General features: G+C 38.8%; 1 protein-coding gene across 4 annotated transcripts in view; it reads left to right on the plus strand.

The window, feature by feature from the left end:
• The window catches only part of LOC117169103 (optomotor-blind protein), a 99,397-nt gene that overhangs the window by 69,346 nt on the left and 10,616 nt on the right, over nucleotides 1-19,435 (plus strand). For all 4 annotated transcript variants that reach the window (XM_033355241.1, XM_033355244.1, XM_033355243.1 and 1 more), the window contains exon 5: nucleotides 19,214-19,360. In XM_033355241.1, coding sequence (XP_033211132.1) covers nucleotides 19,214-19,360 — 147 coding nt within the window. The remainder of the gene's footprint in view (nucleotides 1-19,213; nucleotides 19,361-19,435) is intronic.

Here is a 19,435-nt window from a genome sequence, read left to right on the forward strand (position 1 = left end):
TAAACTGTAATCAGTTTTTCTTTGCACACTGTAAGTAGTAGTTCTTATATCAATGATTGCTCTTTCTTTCTCCTCACCTCATAAGAGCTTATAAAGTAAAAGGTGTTGAGAATCAAGTTTTTCCAGGTAAAAAAGATTAATCTCGATTAGATTCAACTCAAGATGGTGCTGGATCGTAATTATAGTCTCATATATACTTATGGTTTGTCAAAATTGCAGAGGGAAGAAAAACTTGAGAGCCTCGGAGAACCTGTCGTCTGCGTTCCAGAGAGGCTAACAAGGACAAGCAATTTCGTTTAAAAAATCCATTCCTCGGAAAGGGATCGTTGCTCGCCCATTTGTAGAAAGAGGGACCTGCCGAAGTCAGGCTGACGAAAATTGCCGGGTATTTTTGATAATTTGGTGTAATTTATAGGGTGTATCGTTGGTTTCGAACGCAGAGGGTCGAGCTCGAAAATAAATAATATCGAAATAGGAACAGAGCGACATATGGCTCGTGGGTCGATTGGAAAGTGCGATACGGGTCCTATCTCTTAGAGAGGAAACTATCTTCTGCAAGAAAACTGGAGGGGTTATATGGGGGTTCAGGATTATGGTCCACCGCAGGGACCTGGGGATCATAGATCGCCGATACGATACGTCAAGGGAATATAACTGCAATATCAGTGATCCCTTCGTGATTTGACCGCTTTATCCGAACCATCGAACCGATCGGCTACCGAACCTTTTCCGCCCTTTCTCTACCCATCAAAATCTCTCCCCTTTATATATTTTTATAGTTTCTGCTTTAGGAACCGGGATATTGAGGTATTCTTAAAATAAATTTAAAAAATTGCTTTTGCTCTTGCAAAGAATGTTAATTATGACAAGACTTACTTACTCTCTTAATTGAAATTCTGGGCGGTGACGCAATGATGTAGGAACTGAATTTTTATTACCAGATTCTAGTTCATTATAAGGCTTTAAGAGGGATTGTTTTTACCAGCTCGTTTTCTAAATCCCGTTCACAACACGATTCCGTATCGACGACCGTAATTGTTGCAACGGGGACGGCTCTAAATAATTGCGTTGTAGAAGCTTTTTCTTTCGTTAGCCTCGCGTCGAGGCAGTGTTCACTGAGACTCGGTTTTGCCTTGATTTACCTTATTTGCGCACCTGTATATCGGGTACCCGATAGGGAAAGGAACGATACCGTACAACTTTCCTAGGAAATAGGTTTGTACATGCGCGCAGAGTACGCTACCGGGTTATAGATTCGCGGAGGTTTTACTCCGGGTCGCTGGTGTCTAATCACTCCCGGCACAACAATGTAAGCCATAGGGCGTGAGTACCTCAGGTGAAGTCGTCTAAATACCGAGAGAAGGTGCTGAAAGAACTAAGTGGCTGCTAGCATACCTCCACGCGATCTTCCACTGGCTTAGACGTCTCAATTGGCTCCACTCTGTAGAGTAATCTTTATGCACGCTCATTTGATGACGATACTGAAGGGTGCTACGAAAAAAGGAATCGGTGTCTACGGAATAACCCGCCGTGGCTAATTGCATTTTTATGCTTGCTTTGTTGATACGAAATTGATCTCAAACCAAGATTTTTTGTTGTCCCAAATGAAAGGATCTTCTTATTATCAAACCACATAGAGCCAGAACTTAGCTCTATCAGCGATTATGAGTTGAATTAACAGTGCCTGAGCGAATCTCTTTTATTTTCATGATTCATAGAGCTCTGGAAAGTACCGGTGGATACTACCTAATATTTAGTGTCCAGAAGTACCGGTAAACTAAATACTGGTTCTTTATGCGTTACCAGCACTTAAGTTACCGGAGCAGCAGAAGGATATTACTGGGGCATAGTGAATAATCCATAAGTCGTTTGCACTCTCATTCCGGAGGTTGGTTCTCTTCCAGCCTCCTACAAACCCATCCCGTAGGTAACCTTAGTATCGAGATCGTTATGCTTCGACATATTACCATAACGACTCGTTAGAAACGATCGTGAGACGCGTGCGTTCTCCGAACGTACGAGTATATGTATACAGATACACGTCTTGAGTAGGCACCTTCGTGATGGGTGGCACTCTCTACGAGTCCGTGGGAAAGCTTCTGTCCTCCAGGCGAGCTGAGAAGGCACGCATTAAATGGGCGACGAAGATGAGTGTGTTCGGAGTATCTTTAAATTCGCTTCTTCTCGACCTTGAGCGAATTTACACTAAATCCGTAATTACCTGCACGTGTTCGAGGCTCCACTGTAAAGTGTCGGACGGGCTCGCCTCATTTCATCCACATTCGCTCAATACATCACATGATCTGAAGATCAGTTAACGAACAGATTATTCCTTAGTTCATAAATACGTGCCCAAATGATGTACATTTAATCAGGTCGATTCTATCCAATCCAATTGTAAATCTTTAAAGGAGCGTATGATCAGACATCAGGATGATATATTGAAACATTAGAAAATTACCACTGCTCTCAACGGTGGAGAATTTCGCTTTAGTATTCTCAGAAGATTGAGGTGGTGAGATCTTTAGAGCGAAGCGGGAGCAAGCTATGGATCCCAGAGGCACGGAGTAAAGGCGATAGAGAACGTCACCGACAAAACGCTTTATCGGTCAGGTCGGCGCGATGAAAGGCTGCCCGTTATCCACGAGGTACCCCATCCTTTATCTACGAGGTAAAGGATTCTCGTGTTTCTCTCGATGTAGATCTTATTTATGTGCCCTCTTTGCCAGCTACCGATTAAATCGATAGGTCGGTCCCCGGTATTCGGTGCCTTAACCTTCCAGGAAAAGTCACTTTCAGGCTCGCTTACAGGCGGTAGCTGGATCTCCGGCCAAGTTATTAAACGTTGGAAATTTTCGCGCCCGCGCGATTGTCGGACTGGAAGGGTGTGAGAAAAAGAGGAGAGAAGCATAATATCATCACCGCGGCCCTGTATACGAGGCGCGACTGTAAAGCTTTACTGTAAAACTTTCCTCTCACAAGGGCCCCCAACTCTTTGCCCATACCTGGGTCGCGACTAGTTAGGGACCTGGTCCGCCTCCCGCAGCTGTCCGTTGAAACTTTTAAAAGTTAAAACAAAGGCTGTGGGGTGAGGACTTGAAGCCGAAGGTAAGCTCATCTAAATCACAAATCTCAGCCTCCATCAGCACACCTTCAGCGATAGCCCATGTTAATAAACAGCATCCAATGTGTACGAGACCATACACCTGTGTCAGTGCTGCCCTTGCTCGTGTTGGTCGCTAGACCCCCCGCGACAAGGCGCCACGATGCTCCGCCTTCCATGAGACTCACGGACAAGGACTAACCTAACCTTACCTTACCATCTCATACCACGGGCCCTTCCTTTTTCGTGCAGGCCAAAAATTGTGTACACTTCTCCGGATATCATTTTTCTGCATCCTACGCGTATTCACATCATATCTATATTAACGATCTAAGAGAATACTGATTTGTAGGAGGGTTTTTCATACTTTTTATAAGCGAAATTTATCTACTGAACTAACTTGCACAGCTTACACCTGAGAGCCTGCATTAGAAAATATCTACCTTTAAGGTAATGTAGACCAGGTAACACTTTTCATCATCCATTTCCTCACAGATACCTTCACGTCTTAATGCTTCATCCTTGACGTAAAGAGTGAGAGAGAGAGAGTCCTCTAAAGATATGTAAATTAGCCCGGGCGCAGTAGTTGCACTATAGGAGCTGTTACAGCTTCCGTTAGTCTGAGAGTTACTATTTCACGCGATTCATCGATCGCCCTGGTACTCTAGTGCTACTGTTCAATTACACCTCCCTCGTACTGCCTCTCCTATTTTCTTTCACTGTGTTTAAGAGCACAGATAATGCGCAGGTATGCCTGCAGATATGGTTTCCATCCTCATGACTGATCATCGAAGATGACGCTGATGCACGAGCGTCTCGTTATCAACTTTAATAGACACCTGTCATGCAGCAGATATGGACGACTAAATTTTTTTTAAACTTTTTTTGTTTGCTCAAAATCCGGAAAGTGGTTCAGGGCTGAAAAACGGATCCCCTAGTTTGCTTTTTATGGGTGTTTAAAGCGCGTAAAATTTCTTGGTCATTAATATAGTCAGGTTTCGTGGTGCACGAGATTCGGACACGGGTCATCCATCACCTTTCGGGTGTAAACTGGAAAGCACCCCTCCCCGGATGAGAAGAGAGAAAAAAATATCTTTGTTTCGTGAGCTCGGGGTGGCCCATGTCCGCCGGGCAAGAAGGTTGTTCGAGGGGGGACTCACGTAGATGAGGGGTTTCGGAGGTTAAACAAACATGTGATTACCGCTGCCTACAGCTGGCTACATTATATCTGCCTACCAAGGTAACCATCTTCGTCTCGTCCGTCCTTCCTCCGTCCTTTCTCTTCTGCCTAGCCATCGACAAGAAGAGCAGGAGAGAGAGAGAGAGAGAGGAAAATAAAAGAGGGCTTCTGCCTTACCTCTCTCTTTTTCATCTCTCTTCTTTTTTTATCTCTCTCCATTTTGCACCTCCCTCCATCTGGAATATTCCGTGACTTTGTTGCTCGGGGCTACGAGTTACAACTCGCCGTTGTTGCAGTGGAGGTGAAAGAAGAGCACAGAAAGATACAAAAATAATAATAATGAGAGGAAGAAGAAGAGGTGTGCAGAAGAGTTTTATGTCTTTTTGAGGCGCCTTTAATATCTTGCAACCAGAAAGGCCGGTGAAAAGTCTCTCGATTGGACCACCCTGGATCGTGCAAGAGTTGGACAAAAGTTCTCCTAATTTCACATTCATTCTGCGAAAAGCTGCTGATATTAAGATCTCGCAATTCTCATCTACGCGAACAGGTGTTTTCTTATGGTGGATGACCAAGTTCCCACACGAGTACTCTCCCATGAATCTAGAGAAACAGATGTTTAATTATTCTCTTAAAATGCATACTTGTACTCGGATGAAAATTAGAGCCGGGGAAGATACACTTACGTCTTTGTTATACATCTTCGTGCTTCAATTAACCCCTCTGCCAGCTTCCCTTAATCCGGTACTTAAATTCTATTTAATCGCACATCCTCTCGCAAAAATTAACATCTGGGTATTTTCTTCTCTTCCATTTTCACATGATAACGATATAATTTGTCGATACTCGAACAAGAAGTTGTAATAAATAATCTTTGGGAAATTCACTTATCAGGAAGTAATTTCGAGATTGCTCTTGGATTCAATAAGGACTACTTGTCAAAATGGCTGTTATCATCGGTCTTGAGCGAATTAAGGCTTCCGTCCTGTTACTCGAATCGAGAGATTAGCGGGTGTCTCGAAGCGACAGTGTCAGCCATATTGAAAAATGAATTGAAATAATAAAATGTAATGTGCTGGTTAGGGGGATGCTAATGGGTCCGCTTCGGCGGGACGGCTTCCTGCTTAACGCCGAGCCACTCGCCACGTCCGCTCGTTCCCGGCCACCCAATTCTCTCGTTCGATCAATCCACCAATCATAATTTATATCAGAGCCACCTCCGAGTGACGATTCCGACAATCATGGGGAGCCTATTGGCCGGACGCCTTTTGTCTCCCTCACCCGCTCGCGCGAGTCCAGTAGACCACTTCGTGACACGCGTACAATTTTTTATTGACAAAATCATTCTTTTAAAACTCCTAATCCAACTCTGGCATTTCTAATCCTCTAATTCAAAGTGGCAAAAGTAATAATGCTTTCAAAAATAAATTCATGTATTTTGAAGGAAGACAATTAACAAAGACTGAAAATAACAATGAAGAAAAAGGTTAAGAAACTTTTTAAGCTTGCGTGATTCTCGCACGAAATTGCATTATATTTTAGACTGGATTATTAGCTTATATTTTATTCACTGCAGCAATTAAAAAAAGAATTAGGATTTTCGGTATTGTGTTGTTCATAAGAGGATAATTTGTCAAGAAAGGGTCACCGCAATCGACTCCCCCTTTGGTGTTAAACTCTGGTTCTCTGTGCGTCTCTGGTTGCGCTCGCAAGAAATTGTTCTTCTTTTCTATTATTTCGCTGCCTTTTTTCTCTGGGAGTCTGCCTCAAAGCGAAGAGGCCTTGAAATCCACGCGGTGCGCGCATACAAGCGGCTTCTTTAAGCAAATTGAAAACACCCGCTGGATTCGGCTAATTAACGAAACATAATGAGGCCCCTCTTTTCGCGACTTGGCCCTAGTACGCGAAATGCTCGAGGATTTCCTTGTACGATCCAGCGGTGGCGTTTGCTCTTGCTTCACGCCTTTTCTGGCCCTGGCGCCACCGGAATACAAAATACACGGAATTCCGGGTGCCTTCGCGGACTTCCGCTTTTTTTAAACCACCGCCTTCTCCTCAAAGTCTAATTGTAAAAAAGACCGCTCTGAGAACATTTTTTCTCTCTTAATTTAAGTAGCATATTCTGTTGAATGCATCAAAAATTAAATTTGACTGCGACCTAACACAAATTCTACCAAATAAGGAAAGGGCTAATATTAAATCTATTCCTAAAAGGCTGATAAGATTTATTTCCTTCGAGGAGAAGTCCAGTTCTCTCTTTAGCAGGTAAAATGTTGGAGTGACTGTTTGACTAAGAGATTATTTAAAGTGAGAAATGAAATTAAGGTCTGTATTTGAAATGGTCCAGGTACTACAGGAAGCAAGACAGAAAACAAAGGCTTCTTAGTAAATATTGACGGAGAGTGAAATGATGAGGACTTCCTTTCCTTTTTTCTATGTTCTTTTGGAGGAAATGCGACACCAGGATCTTCATCCGTTTTATCCTAATCGCGGCCTTACATCACATAGAACGGGAGGAAGACAGATGCACCATGTGAATGGCGCCGGATGTGCAGACACGCGACACTAACGGATTGAAGTTTGGACATCTGTTTTAAATTACTGAGTAGGCCGAAAAATGGTCTATTTAGAGTCGAGAGAGATGGACCTTGTCGAATAGAACAATGGCACAAAAGGAATGTCAATACAGTCAGTAAGGACCACAGGGGTTTCGTATACCTTGACCCTGATATCAAACAATACCTGGAGCTAAATACCTATTTAAATTTTCAATAACAAGACTATAAGGATTTTAAAATAGATCAATTTCCAAATTTGAGCGGTTTAGACGTAAGCAGCTTTCAAATTTAAATGCTCTTAAATTTTCGAGTGTTTTAATTTATAATAAATTAAAAAGTTGATGTCTGAAAGGATTCGTTATGTTGACTTTTTGCTGTTATTACAGCAAATAAATTGGTAGAAGATATGATGATGAATTCAGAGAGAATTAACAAGTTACACAATTCGAGGTAGGCCCATGAAAGTTTAGAAAACTGTCGAGCTAAAGATTATTTGTATTTGAAATATGCAGGATTTTGAAGAACAGATTTTCATTTCCGTAATATCGAAACATTGAAATATTCAATAAAATACATACTTTAATAAGTCGAAGTAATTAATTGATGTTTATATTTCAAATTTACCACATTTTGACTTTAAAGACATATCACTATTAATTATTTAGGATTGCTTTGCTATCACGATGGGCTTGGATTAAGACAAAAAAATGGATAGAGAGATTGTTGAACAAAGTAACATCGAAAAAAGTATCTAAAAATGAAACTTCTTTGGAAATCCGGGACCCATTCAATTCTTGAAAAAAGTGTAAAAATTTAAGTTTCTTTATTGTTAGTACACTGTTAAGAAGATATCATTTAGTACTTATTATTTAATTCGAATTATAATTAAAGTTATAGAATCAGAAAAATAAATAAAAGCTTGTACGCTCAAAACGTTAATTCTTAACCATTTTTAAAATTATTGATTTAAAGCGTCTAATCTCCAAGGTCTCCTAACTTCGAAAACTTATGTTATTAAAGCAGCCTGTAGTATGATGTTATGAAATTTTGAAGTCACTATATTTATCATTCCTCCTAAAATTCATCGTATAACCCCCTACTACATTTTTACAATCTCAGACAAGCGATTCTAAATAAAAAAAACTTTCTAAGCGACAAAAATACTTTTCAGTTTCCTTATAATCATCGACCCTACATCCGTAGAAAGTTATTATCTCTTCTCTTTATTACCACCTCGTTAATTTTTAATTGGCTCTCCCTTCCTCTCAAGATTATTTACTCAGAGGGCGTAAATTCTACTTATAAGAAGGTGAGATTTGATGATTTTCACTCTGAAAACCGTCCGGATTCTTAAATACTAATCTTAAACTTTAAAATAAAAGGACCTATGATTCCGTTAAACTTCTGCGATATTCCATACTAAGCAGCATCTAATTAAATTCTATTGTCAGGATTTCCAATGATTTTATGGAACTGTTGAAGAGACGAGAAAAGCATTGCTTGCGCAGATTTACATTATTCCCAACTCGCAAATACACGTAAACGTGCCTGTTCGTATAAAGAACATTCTGAAGTGCATGGGATTTCTCGTAATAGGTACACGTTTGTTTGTCGAATGACTCAAGGTGTACTGAGTTGCCGCTGAGAAAAGGTGTCTCCAATAGGCTGGCTGGGGAAGGGGAGGGGGTAATGCAAATACCAGCGGCTGTCTTCCACAGAGGCAGTAAGTAAGTTGGTTAAACAGAGGTCCTAAAACATTCAAACGACAAACAGTAAGGAAGCGAGACCCAGGATCTTTTCAACCGTCGCGTCGCTCTGAATGTCCATTAGCCAAGTTTGCGTGGCGGCCCCTCTGATCTCCACCGATCACACAGCTCTCCACATTCAGAAAATAAACGCTTACCAATTTCCCTTTCTCTTTTGATCTTTTTATTCCACCAATAAAAAAAGAAAAAGTAATTATTTCAGCATTTGTTGCGTCACTTAAACAATATTGATGATAATAATTGATAGTCGATAATGATTGATGACAATGAAACCTAACTCTTCTATTCTTGTTCACGGATTTCGTTCCACAGACTAAAGAAAATTTGGCGTTTCAAATTACTGTTAAGCACACCACTTGCATTTTTCCATTAGATTTAGGAAGTGTCTAGGCACACAGAAAATATTTGGTATCTAGTCACCGAATTTCCGTGAACTTAGCCGCCCTTTCTTGTTTCCCTGTACTCATCGAAAATATTTGTTCTACGCTCACCGAATTTCGGTGAATCTGTATGCGACTTTAGATTTATCATCGGAGAAAAGGCTGTTTAAATGAAAAATGCATAAAAAATTATCACTTCTCATACGAAACATGGCATTTTCTGTAGTGATGAACAATAGAGGCCCAAATTTTATGGAAAAAATCTTTGTGACGACTATAAAAGAGGTTCTGAAATTCAAAATTTCGCAAAAATCCAATTAGGTGGCCGTTCAAATTTAAAAAATATGATTATTTTCCCATTTTTCAAAAGAAGCCTTTTATAAAAAGAACAACAAAAAAGTTGTTGTTTAGAAATCATTTAACAATCGGAAAGAACGGAGATTTCGAAAAAATAAACAAAAACCGAAGTTGGCGGTTGCTCAAATTTAAACAAATTATGACTGCTAAAATTTGAAAAAGAAGAAATGTCTTCATTTTTTAACAGAAGCATCTGAAACTTGATAAGATAAACAAGTTTATTTTTAGAACCTCTGCAATAATCTAACACCTGAAAATTTGAAAAATTTTAACTTGGAAACGTTCAACGATATTTGAAGTCTTGCAATACAGAACCAGATAACCAAAAAAATTGTAATTTTGCAGGGATACGAAAAAAACATTCTGTACCACAAATAGAAAAAGGCTCGGCTATGATTTGTGATAAAAAAGTATTCTTCAATTCAAGTGACAAATCAAAACTTACTCCTGAGATATTGCGTTTCTAAAATCGTATAAGAAAAAGTTTTTTTTTTTAAAGTTAACCCATTTCAAGTAAATCGGCCAACAATTTTCAGATATTATTGTAATCTTTAAAAAAAGAAAATTATTGACTGTCTTATCAAGTTTGAGAGGATTCTAATGAGAAATGGGGATATGAATAATTTGTTTAGAAGGAAGGACGACATATTAAAGTCTTTATAAACTTTGTGTATCACGGATTTTTTTTACAGTTCGCGAAACCAAACTTGCTTTTCTTAACAAGAGTCGAATTATATTTTCTCAAGAGTTTGAAATTCATACATCAGCGCAATTCTTTTGTAGCCATTAACAATATTTCTGCACAAAATTTGTACCCGTATTATTAATAGTTACAGAAAATACCATTTTTAGTCATACCTTATGGCTTATGGGATGCTTTTTTGATAAATAAGAAAATTCGAATTTTTTTACACTACTCTTTTCGCTTTAAAAGCAAGAGTTTTGCTTCTCAGTGGACACATGATTTAAACGAGAATTTAGAAATTTGTGCGGATGTTTTCATTTTTTCATATGTTTACCCATGTAAATCTAATGAAAAACTTCAAGTGGCTTACGAAAGGGTTAAATATTATCGGGTTTGGTTAAAATTTTAAACACATTTTTTTCTCTATTTGAACAAAGTCCGTGCTTGAAAACAGAAGAAGTTTGAATTGGAAAAATATGAGACAGTCTGACGTCCAAGAGCCCACAAATAAATAAAATGCTCTTATCTATTAGATAATTAAAATAAGCATTTGATGTGCATTAAATATCCAAAGTCTCAGAATCTTGGAAGTTGAAGTATTCCAGGGTCGAACTTAGCTACCGTGATACCGGTAGCATTTCCGGTGGGCTTGTTAACGGATTGAGTAATTACAATATTTATATATGTGAAGTCAATACAACGTTACTACAAGTTTAGCTTATTAGGCAAAGACTTTAAGTACAAATATTTGAATTTGACAGCCTTACAAAGTCCTTTAAAATAACGCTAATCTAGCAGAATAATAGGGAAATAAGTATTCAATTTTTAGCGACCTCTCCTCGCTGTAAATAAAGACATATATTATTATCATTGTTACGTCCGCCAGTTAGCGCGTATACGCGTCTTGGTGATATTATTTTATCGGGCAGACGACTGCAGGACAGATTATGACAGAACGTTTTGAACTTCGGGGTTATCGTAAGTCAGAGATAGCAAGGAAAAAATCAACGGAGTAACTATAGAGTTCGCATAAAAAGTAAGTCATTCTTTGAAAGAAGAAAGGAGACGATTGATTTAAACCTTGGGGTTATAGAACTGACATTGCAAATATTAAACATTCACGATTAACGTAATTGAGTTCAAATTGACAGTTTATGTCTCAATTTCTTGAAATTTATTACTTTTTATCATCACACTAAAATCAAATGAAAATTTCAGAAATCTTATTTGCTTGGGGCACTCTTGTAAAGTGAATCCATCTCTGAATTTAGAGTGTCAAGTCAATATTTTATTCTGTCTTCTCAGACGCCTCCGGGGCAGCTTTTATCGCGTATACAAATTGACCTGTTTATCTGTTTCTTCTAAGATAACAAAGCGAGGCGAAATCAAAGTTTTAAGTGAAACTGCGGCATCAGCTGTCCTTTCTTTTATGATAGAGATGATCGATGTTCGAAAAATTGCCGTTAAATTGTCCCAAACTGGTCAAAAAGCGTATTTCTGCTTCATCACGAGGCTACATTATCGGAAAGGTTTTATCTAAACTGACCTTTACACAATGAAAAATCACGAAGTTGATTGAACGCACTCTTTGGTCAACTAATCTATACTCAAGTGCGCAGTGCGTACTTTGCGGTTATTTAAATCCCGAGAAGGAACTAAAACAAGTACGCTTCTTTTAATTATCAAGCGTATACATATTTAGAAGCGTCTGTCTGAGAAACCTGACACTAGAAAAAAATTTATTTTAGAATTTCTGGTAGTGGAAATTTATATTCTTGAAAGCAGTGGGTGGAGAGAACGATTATCGAGGATTTCGGTTGGCCGGGTTGCTGGGAACAATAAGACGAACTGAAAACGAAGGGGTGGTTTCTGTCGTTGGCAGTATCGGAGAAACCACGTAGGGTAGTTTCGACGGGCTTTTTCAGCTTTTTTTTACGTTTGACCCGCGACCAGAAGATTACAGGGTCCAAACACTTCGAGCGGAAGGAAATCTTCGGGTGTCACCGCAATACCAATGCGGCAAAAGGTCGAGATAACTCAGAATTGCCGATTTCAATCAGCACCATTGTTGGTCAGCATAATGAAAGACTGGAAATAAAAGAACATGAGAAAAAATCCTAGGGTTCTTTTTCTTCCTTCTTTCGCAAATTTGCAGGAACCTGCTATATATTACGATAGAACCTTTGAAAATTTTCATTTCCTCAATAAATGTTCAAATTTGAACCTTCAAAGCTAAGTAACTTATAATTTTAAGTATTCAAAAAAGAATCTCCATTTTACAAATATAATATGGAACAATTCTAAATTTAAAGAATTAAGAATTCAACAATTAAAAACTCAACTTTTAACAAATTTGAAGCTTTTAAAAGTAGATAATCTTGTAATGAGAAACATTTAAAGTTATAAAGATTTTCAAAGTAAAAGTAATATAAATTGAATACTTTTTATTTTGAAGTATTGATATAGAAAAATAATTCCAATTGAATATTTGCAAACAAAGCTTCTTCAAAAAGAAATGGAATTTAAACATTGAAAATAAATCACTCGAAATTGTTGAAATATTAAGACCTACAATTAGAAATTATATAATATTGTTGGATTAAAATTGTCTTATTTAATTAATCAACTATCAAACTTGTCAGTTGGAAATTTTCACAATTTTCAAACCTAATTTATTCAATTTTGAATGTAGTGAATTGATCATCGTTCAGGTATTAAAAAGCTTTAATTTTTAAATTAAACAATTTTAAACGACTTGATTTTAAACAAAAAATTCTGAATTTTCTAATCTAAATATCCTAATTTGATCGTTTTTTATACAATATTCTTTCTTCGAATTTAAAGTAAAATTTTATGATTTTGAAAAATTCAATACAAAATATTTCACACGCTACGAGTTGAAAACTATCTTGTTATGAAGTATTAAGTTCTTAGCTTTTTAAATAAAAAAATACAGAACATTTTCAAACTTGTAATCTAAAGGTGTTTGGGTTTGATTATTCTGATTTAATAATAATAGAATTATTAAAAGACTTTCATTTTCCAACTTTGAACGATTTCAAATAAATAAAATCCAACAATTACAAATTCTTTAATACATTATTATTTAACACTTTCAATTCAAAGTTCTTCTGCTTCTGGCTAATATTGAAGACTTCAAACTTAAAATTGCACATTATTGCGGATTTTAATTAAAAGTTAATTTGCCGAATATAAAAAGCATTAAATTTCAAAACCTTGAAAATTATATTTCCAAGGTAAACAACTTCAAACTTTAAATCACACAACTTTTATGTTTCGAAATTAAAGCTGTCAAAGTTTTAATGTTGGAATTTGAAATTATTGAATTTTCAAGGATATTAGGAAAGGTTCAAATAATAACTGTTGATTTTCAAACACTCTAGAGTAAAAAAAAAAATTTATATTGTTATACTTTATTGTACTTAATTGCATTTGCTTATAAGATATAATTACTATATATTTATTAAATAGTATAGGTTCTTAAAGTGAACAAGTATAAATTTTCAACTTACGGACGTTTCGAATGAAAGAAAAGAAAATTTAGAGACATTCAAATTAAAATTTTAAAACCAAAGCTTTGAAATCTAAAGCTGTTTCACGGTAAGTCTTTAACATTCAACAATTTAAAACACACAAAAAAAAATTGGAATTTTTAACCACTTTAAAGAATTTGAAGACTAACTGGTTCAATCTTACATTATTTTATATCATATGAACTCACATTTGCAATAATCGGATAAGTTTCTACTAAACTTAAAAACTAAAAAAAAATCCCTCTCATTTAGCAGTTCTCCTGGTCTCCCGGTCTAGTTGTCACCCTTATTTCTAGATGATTTCTCTTCAAATCGATAACATCAAGTACAAGGTGTTTTCCAGAAAAGCACTTCTCGGAATAGGATGTAAACTCGAATGTATTCCTAATTCTCCTTTTGAGTTGCTATCGAACTCTATATCAATTTCACACTTGCTTCTCACGGGCCCTTATGGCATTTCCCATCTTCTGAAGCATATTTCCTCGAGAAATCGACTGAATACGCCTCAAAGAGTTTTCCCGAGGGGCGTCTTCTGTACGATCCGCTGTAAGCAACCAGCTGATTTCCGTTTAACGTTCCCTCTGCGAGTTTTACCACAGAAAAATCAAGAAAAAACTAACCCTTGACGCCGAGACTATATTATGTACAGCTACTAGCAGCCACCACTGAAAAAAATATATCGTGTTCTGACTCTATTCGCGCGGCATTAAATTTTCAACACTCACCACTCCTGCTTGTAAGGAATAAGCCAAGGAATAATATTCCACATCAAGTAGAGGTGCTTATGAAATTAAGGTCTTACTTTGCCGAGGGTCTGTGGAATTACAGTCATTTACTTACCTAGGGTTATTCTTTTTTTCTGTTAACCCCCCCCCCCCCAATTTCAGAGGGGCAAAATGCTTTTTGGTCCTAATTTTAATACGATCATTATTTTAGATGGAGATTTACAAATCATCCAGTCTTGGTGAATCATTTCAATCAATCACATTTCCAAAAAATCCCTTCCATGAAGAAATTATTAATGCAAATAAGGATTCAACTCTCTTGAGATGTATAAAATGAATAGCTTTGTATCTCCCGAAGAGCAGCTCGTAAAACAAGATGAATCTTCGTCGCCCAGAGGTTAGTCGTCTTGTCTAGTAGTCTAAGCGAGGTTGTCGACTGAGTTCTCGACTGAGTTTGGCTAAGTTCGACCTTTCAACCGGCATGGCGGTCCAGTTGATTGACAGGTCTCGTTAGGGACTCGGCCATGCGGCCCGAAACTCATAGGAGCCAAGTTGTTCAATTCGGTTTTCCCAATGGTGGATATCCCGTGGTTTTATAGTTATAATATATCAACTAGATAAGCTGGTGTGGCCTTACGTCACCTTCTTGTTTCCCTCGATGAATGCGATTAAGGGGGCGGTATTATACGGGAGCGAAGGTAGCAAGGTCGAGTCCAGAACGCGTTCTCTCTATCTCTCCCCCTCTTTCTTGCACGAGTAGAAAAATCCACCCCTTTTTCGACCGGTCGATACCAGGATGAACGCCAGTCGACCAGCCTTTCCTCCACAACCACCTCCTCCACCACCACTTTCACCTCTTCCTCGTTCCACCCCCGACGACGATGTCTCGCCTTTTCTTTCTCGCACCCCCTCGTAACCAGGGTGTACTAAAAGTTTCTTTTCTCTGCCGCTTCCTGCCAAGGTGGCGCCACCTTTAGCACCACGCCACCCTTTAATAAAAACCTCTCACGTCTATATATTCCTTTCATACAAACTCTAAAGTCTGAGTGCGCTCGTGTCGAACTAACTACATAGTTACTTTATGTACCGGAGTCTAAGTAATCCATGGACCATCAGCTAACTTCTTAACCCTCAAAGTGAAAGGGGCCGTCTCCCTCTTTCTTTTACCGCTCTTTCCTCGCAAGATTGCCTATGAAGCGCAAGTCTTTTCTTAGACTTTTTATAAAAGTTTTGTCTTTTCATGAAGAAACTTATTTCACTTACCTTGAGGTGAAGCTGCTGGTAATACGAACAATCACCATCGCTTTAAGTTGGGCGCCATCGTGATCTAACCAAATTCCCGGTTGTAAGTTTATTGCAATTTCTTGAATGCAGGGGTCATATATTCTTCACTTTGCTGTTCCGAGAGAAAACTCTTCAAAAAAAACCTTCTTGCTGCATATAGTACAGTATATAGTATTACGTTTTAAACTGGTCTATATGAACAAGAAGTCAGGCCGAATATTAGACTACTGCCTACGCATTTTTAACGCAGAATTTCATGTTCTCATCAGTTCAAGCATTCGAATCAGAAATTTGGTCTTCCAAGATTAAGAGATTGAGTTTCCAAGCCTTACACGTTTTTTATCTCGGGAAGTGGAACCGGTAATGACGTTGGTAGAACTTGTTCGCTGTTTGTCTCCCCAGAGGAGGAAGATCCCGAGGAAGATGGACGCCGGCGTCTATCTGGTCAGGGTGAACGGTTCGAAGCCAATCGGTCGTAAAGCACCTCGGGCTCGTGATTCTAAGTAGGTGGGCCTCAGGTAGCTGGACAGATAACACCCTGAGATTACTTCGGACAGAGTCATTAGCCGCGTCGGCTTCTGTGTGCCAGGACTCCGCGCTCTCCTTCGAATCTCTTCTTTTTCCTGGGGTTTATCTGCTCGGTCAATTCACGCGGCACATACCAGTCGGTATATACGCGACGCTCCTGATCCTGGTTCCATTTGCCTTCGCCACCGCTCCGACCTCCCCTGTCGCCCCTTCTCCGGAGCCACCTTCACCTCCGCCTCCATCTCCTCTCTTCTTTGCCACCGTTCCTCTACCATACCGGCAAAAGTTACCGAGTGACGCGACGCATTTCAGCTGCGCAAGTGTAGATAGTCTCCCGAGAAATACTAATTGCTCTCCGTGTTCGCCCATACTTCCCAGCTAGCGGAGTTATTCGAGCGTCGTCCATGCGTCGGGAAGATTCTCAGGTCGAGGGGAATCGATGCCAGAAGCATTTGGTTTTGATAGACTAATGACAAATTCCTAGATTAGCCTATCTTCCCCGCTAATTATTTCCCTTTGTGGCTCACCGCCAAGTAATGCTCCTCGGATATTTCATTTATTACTGGCAGTCTTGTTAAGTTCATTCCGAGACGATAATTGGTCTCGGAATCAAATTGTAAGCTGTCGATGTCTTCTAAGAGAGGGAGGATGGCTAAGGTGGCTCAGGTTTCCTGATGATGACCGGCTTAAATCCCTTTCTTTGATTCTAGTTTAAATAATGACTTCTGAATCCGTCTTGATCTCTTCAAGACCCTAACAAGCCTTCAACAACAGAAGACCTCTTTGTTTTCAGACTGATCGGGACTATCTTCTGAAATGCTACTTTTCTCACACATTTCCCATCCCTCTCTATAGGTCGGCTTCCGGCGAGGCTTCTTTCGCACGACATGAGTGGAGTCTTGAGGATCTGTTTTGCCGGACTTCGAGAAAGCATTGAGTGGCTAACGGCTCTTTGAAAGCAGCGTTTATCGTCAAAAGTTTTATCTTCAAACGAGCGAGCATTACTGCCACGGTCATGATTACTTGTTTACTTAGAATAAGGCTTTATGAATGGCGAGCACTCGCCGTGTGCCGGTGCCATTATCGCCGCTCAAAATGGCCTAACGCTGGCCGTAATGTACTCTATAGGATGTACGGATCGGCCGGAAGAACGGACGCTCATAAAAGTAATTCTCCATGGAACAATGGTCGGCAATTACCCACACGAAAGCAGCTGAATCCTCCTTCCATTGAAATGGTAGCGCATAAATAGATTTATCGGCCCCTGGCAAAACATCCGTTCCTAGGCCAGAATGTCGCTCGTAATCTTGTTAGTCGCTTCTGGGCAGTCGTGAGCCCCGAAAGGAGATAACAGGAAGGAGGAGAAACGCTTTTGCATCGCAAACGCACCTGGGTCTTGATACTGCCACTGTCCTTTAACCAGGAAACTAATGTTCTTCTCATTAAAATCTTTCTTCCTTCGTTAATTGAATTTAGGACTAACTTTCAAAACATTGCTCATTTGAGTTGGATACGAAAAAAACGATGTCCATCAATAAAAAACCTTTTATAGGCAAACGTTGACACATAAATTACCGAAGCCTTCCCTGCACTTAGCAATATCTTTCTCACGAGTATTGTACTACTTGTTTACAATGCTATGAATAGGGCGAGTATCCATATTACTTAGCCCATGTCTGTTTTACTACTTAGAGCACTTGCACTTTAGTGCCTTGAATCACAGCAGTAAGTAGCGTAAGCTCAGTGCTCGCTAATAAATAACGTAATAACAAGTTCTCTGCTAATAAAAGAAATGTTATGTTCTCTATTTATGAGAACGTTTTTGGTGACATTTATAATTACCATAGCAATAAAAGATTCAATTTTCTTATAATCATCTCCCACCTTTCTAATCGACTTAAATTCTAATCGGCGAATTCTAATGGGCTATTGAAACCCTTGATGGTCGAAACAAGTTTTTGTTGCGAATTCTTTTCTGAGAAAGTTTGGAATTGAATCAGCAGTGATACATCTATAAGTGATTCGATATGCAGTGAACGTTCAATCGATGTATATCTCGTCTCTCTGGTGAAAGAGGAAGAGATTTTCTGATCGTACGATCCTGGGTGGCCTGAGAGTACGATGTCTGCCAATCGATCATTCCCTGAGCAGGGATAGTCGTTGAATAAATTATGCTTCTCGTAATGGTGGTCAATCCTCCAGTGGCGGAAATAACCCAACGTGGGGTGCAATTCGCGCTTGCGAATCTATGGGAGGTACGAGCATGGTAGTACTCGAGGTGATTGTCATGCTCGGTCATTACCATTGTCGAACCACGACGACGACCGCCCATATCTGCATAATACTCGGGCTCTCGTTGCTCTCTCCTCTTGTCGCCATTTTTCCTCCTTCATTATTCAGGATGCGTTCCTTGCTGTGGACGCGTCGAGAAAAGAGATATATTCCTCCCGAGGCTCCCTGATCTTGCAAATTCTTCACCGGATAAAGAAAAGAGTAGACGAGATAAAACCGTCCCCTGTGACCTCAATAACCTGAAAGTAAAATGTTCAGGAATGCTGGAAAAAACAGCAGATTCCTCTTGCCGATATTTACCGACCTCTGTGGGTTTTATTTTGTACTAAATTACGCGTGTATTTAAATTAGAAACTTGTGATGAGCTAGAAATAAGTTCATGCTCAGTGATTATCATAGCAATAATTTTAATATCAGACGTTTTTCAATCATGCACATTGCACAGGTGGTAATCAAACTTTTTCTACAGAGTGAGTCAGAGGCAATTCTCGATGCATGAGACAGGTTTAATGACGCATTAATATACTGCTTTATGCATGGTAGTTTGTAGCACTATTATGATATATGTACTATACTTTCACCAACTATTTCTTTTAAATCAAAAATTTCAATCGCCAATTTTGAGATTATGTTTAAATTATTTTTTTTATTTTCTAAACATGGTTGTATTGTCGGAATAACACGTCTTGATTAAATCAGTAATATACCTACATTATAGTTGACTAGAGCGTGTTTGAAGCTTATTTGTGGAATCAAGTATAAAACAGTCTGTCCCAATGTATGCTCTGGTTCTTTTTGTTACAGACGATATTGAATTCCATGCACAAATACCAGCCGAGGTTCCATCTCGTCCGAGCCAACGACATCCTCAAACTCCCTTATTCCACGTTTAGAAGTTATGTTTTTAAGGAAACGGAATTTATCGCTGTGACTGCCTATCAAAACGAAAAGGTGAGTTGTTATATATTTTTTCGACATATTATTTCTTTGAACTGCCAAACTTATGGTTAATACTTTTAGGTAGAA

This window comes from Belonocnema kinseyi, chromosome 3 (assembly GCF_010883055.1).
Source record: "Belonocnema kinseyi isolate 2016_QV_RU_SX_M_011 chromosome 3, B_treatae_v1, whole genome shotgun sequence".
Taxonomy (NCBI): Eukaryota; Metazoa; Arthropoda; class Insecta; order Hymenoptera; family Cynipidae; genus Belonocnema; species Belonocnema kinseyi.